Source organism: Stigmatopora nigra, chromosome 1, assembly GCF_051989575.1.
Source record: "Stigmatopora nigra isolate UIUO_SnigA chromosome 1, RoL_Snig_1.1, whole genome shotgun sequence".
NCBI lineage: Eukaryota > Metazoa > Chordata > Actinopteri > Syngnathiformes > Syngnathidae > Stigmatopora > Stigmatopora nigra.
The window spans coordinates 14235272-14250232 of NC_135508.1; the positions used below are offsets into that span (position 1 = coordinate 14235272).

General features: G+C 37.5%; 1 protein-coding gene across 3 annotated transcripts; it reads left to right on the forward strand.

Moving 5' to 3' along the window:
- Window positions 1-630: 630 nt before the first annotated feature.
- On the forward strand, window positions 631-14249 carry LOC144202350 (NAD kinase-like). Of its 3 annotated transcripts, none has more exons than XM_077725323.1 (12): window positions 631-803; window positions 1365-1515; window positions 3615-3698; window positions 9416-9545; window positions 9617-9725; window positions 10076-10161; window positions 10250-10352; window positions 10427-10545; window positions 11195-11294; window positions 12237-12394; window positions 13108-13190; window positions 13376-14249. In XM_077725323.1, the coding sequence occupies exons 2-12, from the start codon at window positions 1367-1369 to the stop codon at window positions 13521-13523; spliced, it is 1269 nt and encodes a 422-aa protein (XP_077581449.1). In that variant the 5' UTR covers window positions 631-803; window positions 1365-1366; the 3' UTR covers window positions 13524-14249. The 3 variants fall into 3 exon arrangements, with proteins under 3 accessions (XP_077581449.1, XP_077581448.1, XP_077581451.1); XM_077725322.1 differs by having other exon boundaries at window positions 632-803; window positions 1361-1515; XM_077725325.1 differs by lacking the exons at window positions 631-803; window positions 1365-1515; window positions 3615-3698 and adding an exon at window positions 6064-6443.
- The last annotated feature ends 712 nt before the right edge of the window (window positions 14250-14961 follow it).

Consider the following 14961-nt stretch of genomic DNA (forward strand, 5'->3'; position numbering starts at 1 on the left):
TACCAATAAATTAGTAAAATCAAGGTCAAAAATATGCATAGTTCTAGAATCTAGAACTATGCATATTTTTGACTTTAGAATCTAGATAAAATAAGTCATAGAATGTATTCTGGATATTTTATTAATTAATAACTCATTGTTTAACTCTTTGGTTGCCATTCATTGCAATAGAAGTACAATCCTTTTTCACAGGGAGCGTCTTGATTATGTTAGTTGTTTGGAAACTTTTCCAAATGAATAATCTAATAATATATATCTACATCAGGAAAAAGTACAATTATTAATAAAAAATACGTACATAATACATTTAATTACAATAACTAGAATATATTTAATATCACGTTACTTTTCACCTATTTTATTTCCAACACAAACATTGCAGTGTGTTGATTGAAAAATATACATGTGGAAATGTCACAGGTTGAACCCACCACGTTCGCCGTCTGATGGACAAAGTATGAAGTGACGTGATCAGCACTGGCTTATGGCAATGTCGAAGTCTCAAATACACAATATATATAAACAAAAAATAATTATAAACCATGAATATAAAAACATTGATTTAAATAAATCCGGCTACATAAGGATTTGTAAGGATTCCCAAATGTCCATACAGTTAGTCAATGCGTCACCAATGGAAGCTCGCTGATTGGCCAGTTCCGACCAGGAAGTGATGGGTGTTTATAGTTGACGAAGTTAAGATGGTGAGCTGGTAATACCCATTGAGCGAGGCTTCCTTGCAGTCTGTCACACTTGTTTAAGCTCCGAATTTGCTTTGCCGATTGTAGCGCTGCGAGGACAAGGTACGTTTCCATAGTAAAAAAAACATGCTAATCCGTCCTGCCCTGAATCTGTCAAGTTTTCTCGCAAAGTAGCCTTGAATTAGCTGTCTCACTATCACACGGTCAAAGTATCATTCACTTGTTGCTCGTCTCTCAATTCGGATTAGATTTCTTGTTTTTAGTCATCGTTCTCCTCCAAAATCACCTTTTTAGAAATCCTTCTGTCAAGCGTTTTTATATCATAATGAATATCCAAAGAAGCTAGCGTAAGTAACAGCAGCTGCCAAAGGCGCACTTAATGGACATAACATAAACTAGAACAGCTGTTATCAGACTGCAAAACACTGTCCAATTAAAAAGAAATACTTATTTGGCTTACTGAATTGCTCTTGATACTGTTTCTTATGTTGTTTTTTTTAATTGATTTTGTTGTTGTTGCTGCTGCCAATGACGGCCACCAGAAGTCAAATCCACCCATCCATCCTCTTGTCAATGGCTCTGAAACATGATAATGAGCATTCCATGTGGAGGTAACTTAATTTTATGTACATTCATTAATACTTGGCTTATCCTTTCAGCTAGAGATGGACAGTGGAGAAGATTTGCGAGTGAAAACGTCCCCATATTGTTGGTCTACACATGATGGAGGTAACATCACTGCAACCCGCCTGGCTAGGCGCAGCAAAAACCGCAGCCAGAGTACTTCCGCAGCAAGCAGCTCATCTGAATACAGGTAATATTGCCTTTCTTTTAGTCATTAACCTCTTAAGGGGCATGGAAAATAACATACTATTTATTTTCAATCATATTGGTTTTCTTTTGAGACATTTCAAGTACATTTTTACAAAGCTGATATTCTGTCAAGTGTCTGCTCAAGTTGTGGCGGTTCTTCAAGACACGAACACCATCTACCGCTTCGCCATGGCAGCCACTGAGGGAGAAAGTTAAAATAACACGTAAAAAGATGTCTGTGAATAATTTCACACAAGCCACACCCTCAGCCAAATGATGACAAAAAGGGCCATTTATAGTCCGGAAAATACTGCACATAAATTCCTTGCAAGTTGTGTTACGCTAATAATGAGAGGTAAACCGAAATAGATGTAGCTATTTATTTATATTTGTCCCAGAAAATGATGATTAAACTTTGATGATCTGCCTAGGGATGGTGCTATTCTCATAAATACTGCGCCTTTGCTCTAGGCAAAAAAAAAAAAATCTATCATAAAACAAGGTTTTGCCGATACCGGTGCGATGCCCATATTTTTAGACCAATGAAAATAATGCAAAACATAATGTAAACAGTAAATGACAATTCATATATTTTTTGGGATTAAGCTGATTCTGAAGCTGTTCTGTTACCACCATTAGTTTAAAAAACAGACTTTAAATCACACTAACAAAAGAATCCACAAATAAAAGAATGCACAAACAAAGAAAAAATAGACAAAAAGTGGCACTGGGGGGTAGGTTGCATTTTTGGGGAGGCATATTTTAATTTATTAGAAACGAAGAACAAATAAATTCAGAAGTAAAAATAGGGAACAACAGATAAAAATAGGCACAGGTTATTGTAACATTAAAAAAACATTAGCTGCTGGGGTTTGGAGTGTAAAAAGGTAGGACATAAGGTACAAGCCCAGCCAAACTATGAAAAAAAGTGTGACTTATAGTGCAGAAAATACAGTAATTGTTATTTTGTGCTGCACAACTGATTTGCAAAAAAAAAATGCTTTACTAGTAATCCTCTTACGTGGCTTGAATGTTGGACAGCTTTGTTCAAATTGGGGGGAAAAAGACGGGTGCGCTACTTCTTTCTCGTTACATTTCTGAGGTATCGGCTCGGCACTCGGTATTGGCCGATTTGTAAATTAAGGTTGACTTGGATTCAACTCGCATGCAAACAAATATTTGATTTGGGACATTGTTAAAACTGCGTATCGGCACAGGACATCACTAGTATAAAATAAGTGATATAGTAGGCATATAGTAGGCATTACTGTGTTGGTCTGTTTACTCGCTACTTTACAAAGGATTATGGGTGAATCTGATTATGTTAGTGGGGACACACCTGTATATTATTGCCATTCTTTGTTTTGGGATGACCCACAATCTGAGCAAATATTTCAGTATGACAAGGTGTTGTCTCATTTTTTTGCTATTTTCAAAAGCACCTCAGCCTGAATTGTGACAAGGTTACAGCACCACCAGACATTGCACAAATTCCTATGTAGTCACATCAATGTCATGTATAGGAAGCAGCATGCTTGATTGAAAGGACTCGCGTACGTATATATTAGTTCACAGTCAATCTTGCAAGAACTCCCTGAGTGAGCTTTAGCATTTTTGAGGGAAGTGAAATGTGAACATCTCATTTTGCCGTGCCCTCAATTGGCATGAAAGTACGAGATTTCTTCACTGCGAATATATTCATTGGCCCTTTTGTTGCCATGCAGTAAGCCAACATGTCTTAATTCATTTGATGAAAGACATTCAATTTAATGTGAGGATAATTTTCATTAAAAAATAAATAAATAAAGGATAGGCTGCAGTACCCCGCCGCTGCCATTGTGAAGATAAGCGATTTTGGAAAATGAATGAACGATTTCAAATATTTTGACTTAATACTGAATTACTGCACCTAATTGAACACTATTAGCTAAAGAACTTTTATTGGAACGCATTAGAAATGTACATACTTTCTTTATTTGCCAACTTCTTCATTTATTCGGTTAAGCAATTCCTGATTTTTTTTTTTACATTTTGAATCACTCACTTCTGGGGAAAAAATACTTTGTCTTTATTGTCTGACGCTCTTGTTTTCATCTTCAGGAGGAACCAGTCGCTACACGGACCAAGCCCTGTGACTACATTTGGCCCAAAGGCATGCATGCTACAGAATCCACACGCAGTAATGTAAGTACAGTAGAACATTTTGTCTTTAGTTGCATTACACGTCAATCTTACCTGACCTATTTTGTCATTTTTGCGATAAGCATTGCATAACTTTTTTTCATGACTTCTGATTTTCATAATTGGAAGGAAATTGTGTTTTGTTGGTAAGTGATAATGTCGTCATTTCCTAACCAAGAGGTTGTGGGTTTGATTCCCTGCCGTGGTGACATTGTCCAAGTATTCTTTTCTCATTAGTACGTAATTGCACTTTCAGTGACTCAAAGGCGGAAGTGTTTTTAAAGTGTAAGACTGTTCCCAATGATTTTTGCTTGTCGATTAACCACAAATGATAAACCGGGTTGATGAAGAATTTGGGCCTCTATACAATTCTAGTTCAAAACTAAACTAATGTAATCAATGTATCAAGTCCCATAGGATTTAAGTTGAGGGAAAAAAAACTGAATATGATTGTCCCAGTATCATATTGCCTAACACAGGTTGAATTGTTCTTATACTGAAAAACTGCTGTGTCAGCATGGCCCACAATGCTAAACTGAAAACAAAACATGAAGGAGAAGCTTTCCTTGTCTCTCTATGGAATGGGTGTGGTAGTGTAGTTGTAAACAGTAACCTCTTTATTTTTATTTATCTTTTTATTTTTTTTACATTCACTTTGTGCTCCAGCCATTGACTTTTGTTACTCTGATGTCCAGCCCGCACCCTAAACTGAATCGTAATAATGAGCCTATTATGAGCCAAATATTGTGAAAAGTTTAGACTTTTTTTTCCCCCATTCTTCTTCTCACGTAAGTATCCCATTTTTTAATTTTCTTCTTATAAATCCTTTTCAACTCTGACAGTTTAATGGAAATCTTATAAGACCTAGTTCTAAGGATCGTAATTTCATCTACACAAGCAGAGCGCCGTTCTCTAGTCTTGTCGCTACAAGTTTGTGACTGCGCAAATATTTAATAACACCTCGTCTGTCTTTTCTGTTAACTGGGGAAAAATTCTGGATGAAAATAGGTCAAACTTTTATGTCTATTTAGATTTTTTTTTCCAAAGTGATATACAAAAATCGCATGCAAAATCGCGATGGAATCAAATTGTGACTCGCCAATCATATTGCCAGATATGAGAGATTTCCCCAACTGCTCTTTTCGGACAATTTACGTTTATTGAATCCCACCCGGGCACGGTTTCATCCAACAGTCTTTGACGATAGCACGACGTGCGTGGCTTTTGTTACAATTTTTTTAAGGTGATGACAATCTTTTTCCTATGATGCATTGTATCGTTTTAGCCAATTAATCTTTTGACATTTATACAAAGGCGGCACATTTTCCAGCCACATTTAAATGTTACACAACAACTTAAAGTCATGAACTAATTGATCTTCTCTTGCCGAGAGTTTTGTGACCTGACAAAAATCAACTTGTTTACTTAATGATGCATTCAGTTGTCTTTCGGCTGACTTGTTTTGCAACTCATTAGCACACTCTTTTTTTTTTTTTTTTTTTTTTTTTTTACCTCTCCTATTTTCCTGTTTCTACACCAGTGTTTCTTAACCACTGTGCACATTGGTGCGCTATAAACAATGGTCAGGTGTGCCGCGGGAAATTGCAAAAAGTCAAACAATGTAATATTCACCGAGAAAAATTATTATGAATATAACAAGATTAAAATGTAACTATTGGAAGGTTTAAAATATGATGAAGTTTAAATTATAGATTATACTACTACAAGATTTAAATTTTGAGTCATTTTGTTGCTTATTTTTCTATAACATTAACCGGAAGTTTTTTAAATTTATTTTTTAACTAGGTCTACAATGTCTTGTGTGTCTGTATTGCTTCTGCAAACAAGGAAATTTCCCGAATACGGGATGAAATAAAATTCTAATCTAATCTAAAGTAATCTAATCTAAAACCGGTGTGGGCACTTTTTTGCGTAATACTAGGAGGTTTAAGTAATATTTGGAGGAAAAGTCATGAAATTATGCGATTAAAAACATGACAATTCATTTTTGCATCACTTGAATCAGAAGTTGTTAAGCAACTTTTGTTGACATAAGGTGAGTGTGAAAATTTTTATTTTGGAATAATTTGGTGGGTTTATGTGATTCCTGCTGATAAAACTTTGATTAGAATGACTGTTGTTAATATAGGCAAGATAGTTTTAAATTACAAGATTTTCTGATGGTGGTTTCCCTTGGGAATTTTTCAATGAGCAAAAAAATGTGGCAAAAAAAGGTTAGGGGAAAAACTGTCCTAAACTGCCTGTCATTGTAGATATAGTACTTACGGTAAAAGCTGCGCCTTTAACTGTGCTCGGGTAAACTCACCTGTTGTGAAAAAAAATGCAGGCAAGCCCTTCCCTGAACGGAGCATGCTCAGTAGAGAACCTAGTGGGCCTGGCTGAGAGGAAGCTTAAAAACAAGCAAGAGGTTTGATTCAGCAGCAGAACGCACCGGCAGGGTTTAGTGTTAAAGCTTCACTGGGACAAATATAGCCGTCGGGAGTCGAGCTTTTCAAAGTTGTCAGCTGCCCGGACTGGAGGCTCGCGCGTACGGCTCTCTGTTTGGACAGAGGAATTGGCCAATTCAAGGGGTTTCCTGAAGTTGCGATGAGTTGCCGCCGTCGGGGGACCCCGCTCTCCAGCTGAGTCAGTCGCTTGAAGCTAGAGCCGTCAGGGTCACATGTGTACAGCCATGAAGGTAGTACTGCAAGACCCGCTGGGAAGCAAGGAAAACAAAGTGTGTAAATGGTAAGCATCAATTTCAGATCCCACCATGAATTGACTGGTAATTATCTGATTCATCCGCATTTTGAGAGTCGGTGAATTCTTGTAGATTTTTCTTTTAACTACCGTATTTTCCGGCCTATAAGGCGCACTTTTTTGTAAATCATACTTCATCATACTTGTTACTTTGACGTTTAATTCTGTTCATTTCGGATAAATTTCCCCTCCCCCCGAAAATGCGATGAGAAATACAGTACATATTTATTTTTTATGTATTTTCCATATTTCTTTTATGTTAAAAGATGTTTTTAAGTACATGATTTCTCTGAATGGCCTTTTTAATTGTTCAAATGTAGTTTTGCCAATATCTGCTATTACTCTGGAAAACGTGATTCATTTATGTACTAACATCGTATTCTCTGCCAATATCTGCTATTACTCTGGAAAACGTGATTCATTTATGTACTAACATCGTATTCTCAGTCACACTTTTTTTTGCACATTTCTTAAAATTTAAGAGCAGAGGAATATATATAATTTGTGGCTGTCCTAGTCAGAATATGGAAGATCGGTAAAATATTAACTTCAAAGAAGTGAAAAAATGGTGAACTCTGCTTGTGGTGGTGGTGTTGTTTTAGGTCTGGGACAACTGTTGAAAAGTGTGTGTTTTTTGTATACGCGTGTGTATGTGTTTGGTTCAGGTCTTCAGTGGAAAGTGCTTTGTGAATGGATCAGAGGTTGCCTCTGTTTGAAATGCTAACTTTTTCTTTGAAATCATGGTGATTTACAGACACCCGTCGTCTCAATGTACTCATCTCTTTTCATTCATTTGGCTGCCATCGATGGGGAGACATGCCCTAACCATCAGAAGTAGGAGGTTGATCTCGTTTTAATGCCTAATAAGGAATTTATTGGACGTTAATTGCCGTCACTGAGTTAAAAATAAATTGTATCCGAGTTGATGCCAGACAGGTTGCTGTTTAGTACTGTTTATGTATTCAGGTATTTGTGAAAAGGCTATTTCCTGGTTCATGAGACAAAAAAAGGGGTGGGGACAATTTGATTGGCAAGGATAGATTGTGCCATAGCTTTTGACTTTATCCAAATGTACTCAACCAAATGTCAGGAATGCGTGCATCTTTTCTATGAGAAAAACAAGAGCATGAGTTGCTAGTGTAAGTTTGTCATTATTCATTTTTATTTGTATTTTGTTATGGCTTTCAAAGAAATTCCAGTCTCGTTTATTTTTTAATTGGATAAATTGCATTACATACAATTCCAGCTGGACTATATAAAATGCCTGTAAAATGAAGTGTATATAATGAAGTATTTTTTTTACAAGCCACGTTAAAAACACACACAATGGCGTGACCATGTTTATTGTATATTTGTTAAGGAATGACATATGGGAATTAAAGTACTTCCCTACCCACGATCCATACTAGTAAACATCTACATCAAGTGACAAACTTTATTTGGTTTTCGCTTACGATTTAAACGTTCCCGCAAAATTCCTGTTGGTTTTTTTTTTCTGCCATCACTGCATTATTCCAAGGCGACCATTTATTTAGTGTCTCCATATGGAGAAGAATGTGTGTCAATAAGAGCAAAGTGACAAACATATCCACATGCAGATGATTTATCAATATAATTGACATTCTTCTATTATAGATGTGAAAAATGTTCTTATTTTTGGGGCACTGTTGACTATACAATGGTAGCGGGCACTGTTACTCTACAAGCAAATAAGCAAATAACGAGGCAAATAGGCGAATAACCACACACTTATGTTACTGTACCTGTTTTGGTGTGGCTTTCTTTGTGTTGGCTGTACACCAATGCCAGTTCACCTTTTTGTGTGGGCGATTTGGAACGCTGTTTTCCTTGAGGTTTGGAAATGGGAACAGAAGCTTTCTCACAGCTCTCATTTTTAATGGGACTGAATTGAGCCCCAAGGGAACATTCTTTTCATGCTGTCAAAGGGTGAAGGCAGCTGTGATTGTTTACAGCCGGGCGCTTCACGGCGGGCTAATTTAGCATATATACACCAACGATTAATCCAATTAAACACACAAGCCATTCAATCTCTTGCAAACCGAGAACGTTTGCCTCTTGCGTTTGCATCTATACATTTTCTATATTTTTTATTGGCATTGGCGCTAGCCAATTGCAGAGTACATCTTAAAAAGCTTGAGTCATTGATTGTTTCCGGTCAGGTTTAATCGGATACGAGCCCACATGTGACCAGCCCAAATGTCACAGCGTGGCGCTGACGTTAATATGCAACAGTTCAATTGGCCTTGAGGTAAACATAAAAAAGAGCTATTTCATGACACTAAATTTTCTGGTTTTTGTAGCGATTTGTAATGGAATGCATTTCTTGTAATAATCACTTGAAGCAAAGTTGCCTTTTGACTTAGTTTAAGGCCTTATGAGAAAGTTCAGTTTTTTGGATCCAGTTCTTTCCCAATACTAAATGAGTTTGGAACATCTCATCTCATTTTCTGAACCACTTTATCCTCACTAGGTTGATGCGGGTGGTGCTGGAGCCTATCCAAGTTGACTCGGGGCCAGAGGCGGGGGACACCCTGAATTGGTGGCCAGCCAAACGCAGGGCACAAGGAGACAATCAACCATTCACACTCATACCTAGGGAGAATTTAGAGAGTTCAATCAGCCTACCACAATTTTGAACTGTAACTGTAATTGCTCGATTTGTTCAATATTTTCTTTTAAGGTTACTCACAAATCTTGCCATCGCAAGATTTTAAAAACAACCTGCAACAAAACCATTGTTTTCTATCTTTTTCTAATTTGGGCCAAAAATAGCCCCCAGGCCTCGTCAGAGTTTGCTGACCGCACGGGATTTCGCTGCAGACCTTAAGCCAATGGCTCTAATAGGATAGCGGCAACACACTGCAGCTTGGATACGCTTTATCTTCTTAAGTAGGCTTATGTTAGCCTGTTGTTAAAGTTTATGTTTACATGTTTACCAGGCACATCCAGGACCCTGCCACCCAGCGGCTGACGTGGAACACGCCGCCTAAGAGTGTTCTTGTCATCAAGAAGATTCAAGACGCTACCTTGCTCCAGCCTTTTAAGGATCTTTGCATCTTTCTGACTGAGGTATGGCCAATATTAATTACTGAATCTTGGGCAGCCGTTTATGCGACTTATCGACTCCTCTTGTGTTTTAGGTCAAAAACATGATCGTTTATGTGGAAAAGAAGGTTCTGGAGGATCCAGCTATTTCTTGTGATGACAACTTTGGGACCCTTACCAAGAAATTCTGTACTTTCAGAGAAGGTAGAAGTCACTCACCACAGATCACTCATTTCAAAATCTGTATTTAGACCGCAGGGTGGGAGGGCTCAAGATGTCATTCGCTTTGTTTTTGTTGTTAGTATTATTGGCGAGGACACATCTCCAAACCAAAAAAAAATGGAAAAATTGGTTTATCTGGCATTTTTCTTTTGCCATGTGAGCAGTTACACAAAAAAAAATAATTTAACAAAAGATCGGGAGTCAGTATGCTCATGTTTTCTAACTTTGTGGATATCTATTGCCATCAATGGGTGTCTTGGTATGTTTTTTTCTTCTTCTTCTCCTCTTACACATTACTACAATACATGTCCTTTGGTGTCTGCTTTTGATAGATCTTGATGATATTTCCAACCGTGTGGACTTCATCATTTGTCTCGGTGGAGATGGAACTTTACTGTATGCGTCGTCACTCTTCCAGGTAGAACTCCATCTTGTTTTTGTTGTTGTTTACTTTTAAATCACAATGACGGCTCCTCATTGGATCCTGCGTTTTTCTTGCCATGCAGGAAAGCGTCCCCCCGGTGATGGCCTTCCATCTGGGCTCTCTTGGCTTCCTGACACCTTTCAAGTTTGACACCTATCAGTCTCAGGTCACTCAAATCATTGAAGGTGCCGTACGAGCCGCCGGGGTACACGTTACAAAGAAAATACAAAACGGCAATTGGTCTCTGCGTGTTTTGTAGGTAATGCTGCCATAGTTCTGCGCAGTCGCTTGAAAGTGCGTGTGAACTGGGAGAGGGAAAAGGGCGTCATTTTGACCAAAGGTGAAGTGGACAGCAGCCACAAAACCACCAATTATCAGGTAAGGAAAACTGGAAGAACGCCATGTGAAAAGATCAAATGAAACGCGTTTGTTTACGTACTATTTGAATCAGGAAACTCCTGGAGTCGTTGATGACATCAATATGAGTCAGCGCTTAGTCTATTTGGAGCTCAAAAGTTTTGTTATTAAATGTCGCATGTTGTTTCGAATTAGGGTGACTAATGAAAAGGTAATCTATTTTTAAATCTATCAAGTTAATTATTGAACAATTATTTCATGCTCAAAATTGTCCGATTATCTCTTGGGCCTTTTAATGAAAACAATTTCTTGTTTAAAAAAGGGAGGGGGGTATTCTATTTATTTTATTAAAATATTTTTTCTTTTAAAAAGACTGAAAGCAGTCATTTAAAAAAGTACTATTAACGGGGACGGTTATTTAAAAATAAACTTAATTTAAATTGATTTATTTTTCTCTGTTAAAGAATTATGAAAATAGAATAAAGTCACACCCACCAATGTATACATATGATTTTCTCTTTGAAATGACTGATAGTAATAAAATAATAGTTACATATAATTTAATTTTCATCCCCCAATGAAATGAAATTGACGTTTGTCTATATGACACATTGGAACATTTGCAATTTGTGGCAAGGGGTATCACATTCTTCTTTGCTGTATATTTCAGGTGCTTAACGAGGTAGTGGTGGACAGAGGCCCCTCCTCCTACCTCTCCAATGTGGATCTCTTCCTGGACGGACACCTTATAACTACAGTGCAGGGAGATGGTGAGCAAGGACATTTTGTCTCCCACACACAGATGTTTTTTTCTTGCTTGGTACTTGTCCTCATAGCTTGGTAAACTTGGCATAGGTGTGACTTTCCATGATGGTGTAAAACCTGCTCTACACCTTGACACACTGGTATTTCAAAACAACAAAGAGATGCAACACGGTGAATCGATGCATTTCATCATACGTGCCATCAGTGTGAATGACAATTAAAAACAAACAAAACAAAAAAAAGGCAGCAGCAGCCTAGTGCACTTTTTTAGGCTTCCACCTTAACCTTGACAATCAACAAAGGCAGGTGGATAAATGTATGATTGTTAAATCAAGATTGACAGGCTGGTATGTTGAAATGGCAAAGTACAAGCATAAATCTTGAATATATAAATAAAAAAAATCAGGAAATTCAGTTGAACTGCTACTTACAAAATGAATTGGTTCTCCCGTAACATGGATTTTTCTTAAATACAGCAGTATTTTATATTTAAATTCTCTAATTTGTTGCACTGTCCTGAAAAAAAACTAGCAAAAAAACCCTTTAAAAATGATTGAAGTGTCAAATTTTGTATAAAAGATGTGGGGAAACACAACAATAAAAAAATGATTTATTCATGTATTCAAATAAATAACATCCAAAAACTTTTCTATTCGTGCAGGTGCATCACAGCTAAACAATTTCAAAACACAAATTCAAAACAACTAAGCATTTAATACAACTTTCAATACAAGATGTGCTTTTTCATTTCATTTGCACCAGTAATTTTAAATAAAGAACATGTAGTTGCTTTAACCACCTACAAACAAACAAACACAAAGAGTTGTTGGGAGTCAGCCAATGGGAGGCCACCAGAGTGAAGGGAATTTGTCAACCAAGACGCAATGCCACTGTGACCATTTAAAAAAATAAAATAACTGATACAGGAAATCTCATTTTTGGTACAGGTGTGATTGTGTCCACGCCAACTGGCAGCACAGCCTACGCCGTGGCTGCTGGAGCCTCCATGATCCACCCCAACGTGCCAGCCATCATGATCACTCCCATCTGCCCTCACTCTCTCTCCTTTAGACCCATCGTGGTGCCTGCCGGAGTGGAGTTGAAGGTGTGGCACACGCGCTCTCAGACTGTCATGTTTTCTATCTCTCTATTTGAATTTTCTTGGCTTTTATATTATTGCTGGAAATGTTGTCTTTGTTCTGCAATGTTTTTTTCACTCGTGTAAATATAAATATATTGTATAGTAATGTACAGTCATCTCTCGAATATCGCGGTATACCAAACATGGCAGCGATAATCAAAAAATCGCAAAATAGGGTCACTCCTATATAATTTTTTTCAGTGCGGAGTCTTAGTAACAAAAGTGGCTTCAGCTTATGAGTTTCAGTGTGGATTTTCACATTTTTATCAACTTAAAAAAATATATAATAATTGATAGCAAAAAAATCGCAAAGTGAAGACGTGATAATCAAGGGATTACTGTATTTATTTTAAGCAGAATCCGGAAAGATTATTTGGTGATTTTTTTAGCCCTCAACTTTATCACTGGCATTGACAGTTACAGATATCAATTCTTTGTCAACTGTAAAGGCTGGCATTGGGGGATCATGTTTTACTGCCATTGACGGCAGTACACGTCCAATCCACTTTAGCTAAGACGTTTGGCAGTGACTATCTCCCAGCCCCCAGTCAAACGGCACCCAAAAACTATATTAAAAATCCAATCTCTTTTTTTCTTCCGGATTATGCTCCTCTAAATATGAAAGTTGGATTTGGACAGAAACTATGTTTTTTTTTTTTTTTTTGGTTCTCCCTCAGATAATGCTGTCACGCGAAGCCCGAAACACGGCCTGGGTGTCGTTCGACGGAAGACGTCGGCAGGAAATCTGTCACGGCGACAGGTCGGTCCACATTCTGACACAATAAGGTTTAGAATTACTCGCGAGGGTGGCCAGGTTCCCCTTTCACAGCAACTTACGACTTGCCCTGTTTAAAATCCTTGTAGAAATGCCCAATATTGCTTCACCACAAAAGTTAAGCAACAACCACGCATTGCGTCACTTTCTGATTTTTTACTCTTTTTCAGTATCAGCATCACAACTTCCTGCTTCCCCGTTCCTTGTATCTGCTTCCGCAACCCGGTCAATGACTGGTTCGAGAGTCTGGCCCAGTGTTTACACTGGAATGTGAGGAAGAAGCAGAACTACCTCGGTTCGGAGGATGACGACTTTTGAGATCTTGGGTTTTACCGTCACGTTTTGTTGACGTTACCCTTTTTCCATTTTTTTTATATAGCAGATTTCTATTTAAAACTTTACACAAAGAAACCAGCATCGTTTTACAAAAGCGAAAAGATGTAAGACTTTAACCCCCCCAAAAATTGAAATGGCTTTTTATCATCCATTTTTTTCCCCAATTTGGGGAAAAATGTATCATTCTATCTAATATGACTCTAAGCGGGTGGGGGTTCTTTCTGTAAATTATATTTCTATCGAGTTAAGGGTTTTTGCACTTTAGTGGCCAAATCTCATTTTGTCACATCTTCATGAATTTGATTGTGTGAAAAAGTGAGCCAGCATTGCAAACTGTGCCTTAAAAAAATACAATCACTTTTCACAATTGCTTTCGGTTTTGCAGTAGCCACGCGCACATCTAATTTATTGCTAATAGTGATCATCACACGCGGGCAATTTCTTCTAGTCTGGAGATATTTTTTGACCTCCAAGCCATGGTAAAAGTAGCCATGTGGCCTAACTTGAAATATCTTGTCACCAGGGCAACGTTCCATCTTCCATGGGAATGTTGCATTGGAATGAAAATATGAGCAAAGAGGACCAACTGAGCTCTTAAACTCAATTTATGTACTTGTGTGTGTACGATGTATTCTGTGGAATATGTTTTATTAACCAGTTTACAGTGCGTCAACGAGGAAAATAAAAATGTTTGCTACTCCTTTTTAACTATTGGGGTTGTTTTTTTTTAACCAGGAAACAACATTTTTTATAAGTTTAGGGTCCACACACTCAGAGTTCAGCCACAATACAAACATCGTCCGGCCAATAATTTTTTTTGACATTTTATAGGCCAAATGGACCAACATTAGATAAAAATAGACCCAAAAACACCTTTTCCTCATTGTAGATACTATTTATTCTTTTGACCTGCTTTACTCAGTGCTGTAACACTCAAGATCAGGCTTGCAGAAGGCGGCACATACAATTAAGTTTTTCAATTGTTAAAATATTTCACTGGCATCAAACATGGAAATTGCACTTGACCCGAGGAACTCTTACAAGAATTAAACTGTCAACACTTGTCGAGCCAATGAAGGTGAACTTGTGTGACAGGTTTGTGGCTGAAACTCATTTTCTTCCTATAAATAACATTCATATGAACAGGCAGGATTTGATGTAAACCAACAAGATATTGCATGAACATTGAGATGTTTTTGGAAATTTAGTAGTGTTTTTATTTGACTTTAGATGACTTAAATCTTTGTGGACGCTTCGCATTCTGATGTCCACAAGAGGTCGCCATAACCAGGTTTATGTCATGGATTTTCAGCAAGCCGAATCTCAGTCTGATAAATATATATACTGTTTTTCCCCACTTATGAGCCCAGCACAATAAATAAAATGTCACATAAAGAATACATATAAGAATATATATAAA

Bases quoted from the DNA above. Each gene is read 5' to 3' on its own strand.
- LOC144202350 (XM_077725323.1), top strand. From the start codon at position 1,367: ATGGACAGTGGAGAAGATTTGCGAGTGAAAACGTCCCCATATTGTTGG. The intron at 9,726-10,075 runs GTAGAAGTCACT...TGCTTTTGATAG, and splicing joins ATTCTGTACTTTCAGAGAAG to ATCTTGATGATATTTCCAAC. The intron at 10,353-10,426 runs GTGCCGTACGAG...CGTGTTTTGTAG, and splicing joins GGTCACTCAAATCATTGAAG to GTAATGCTGCCATAGTTCTG.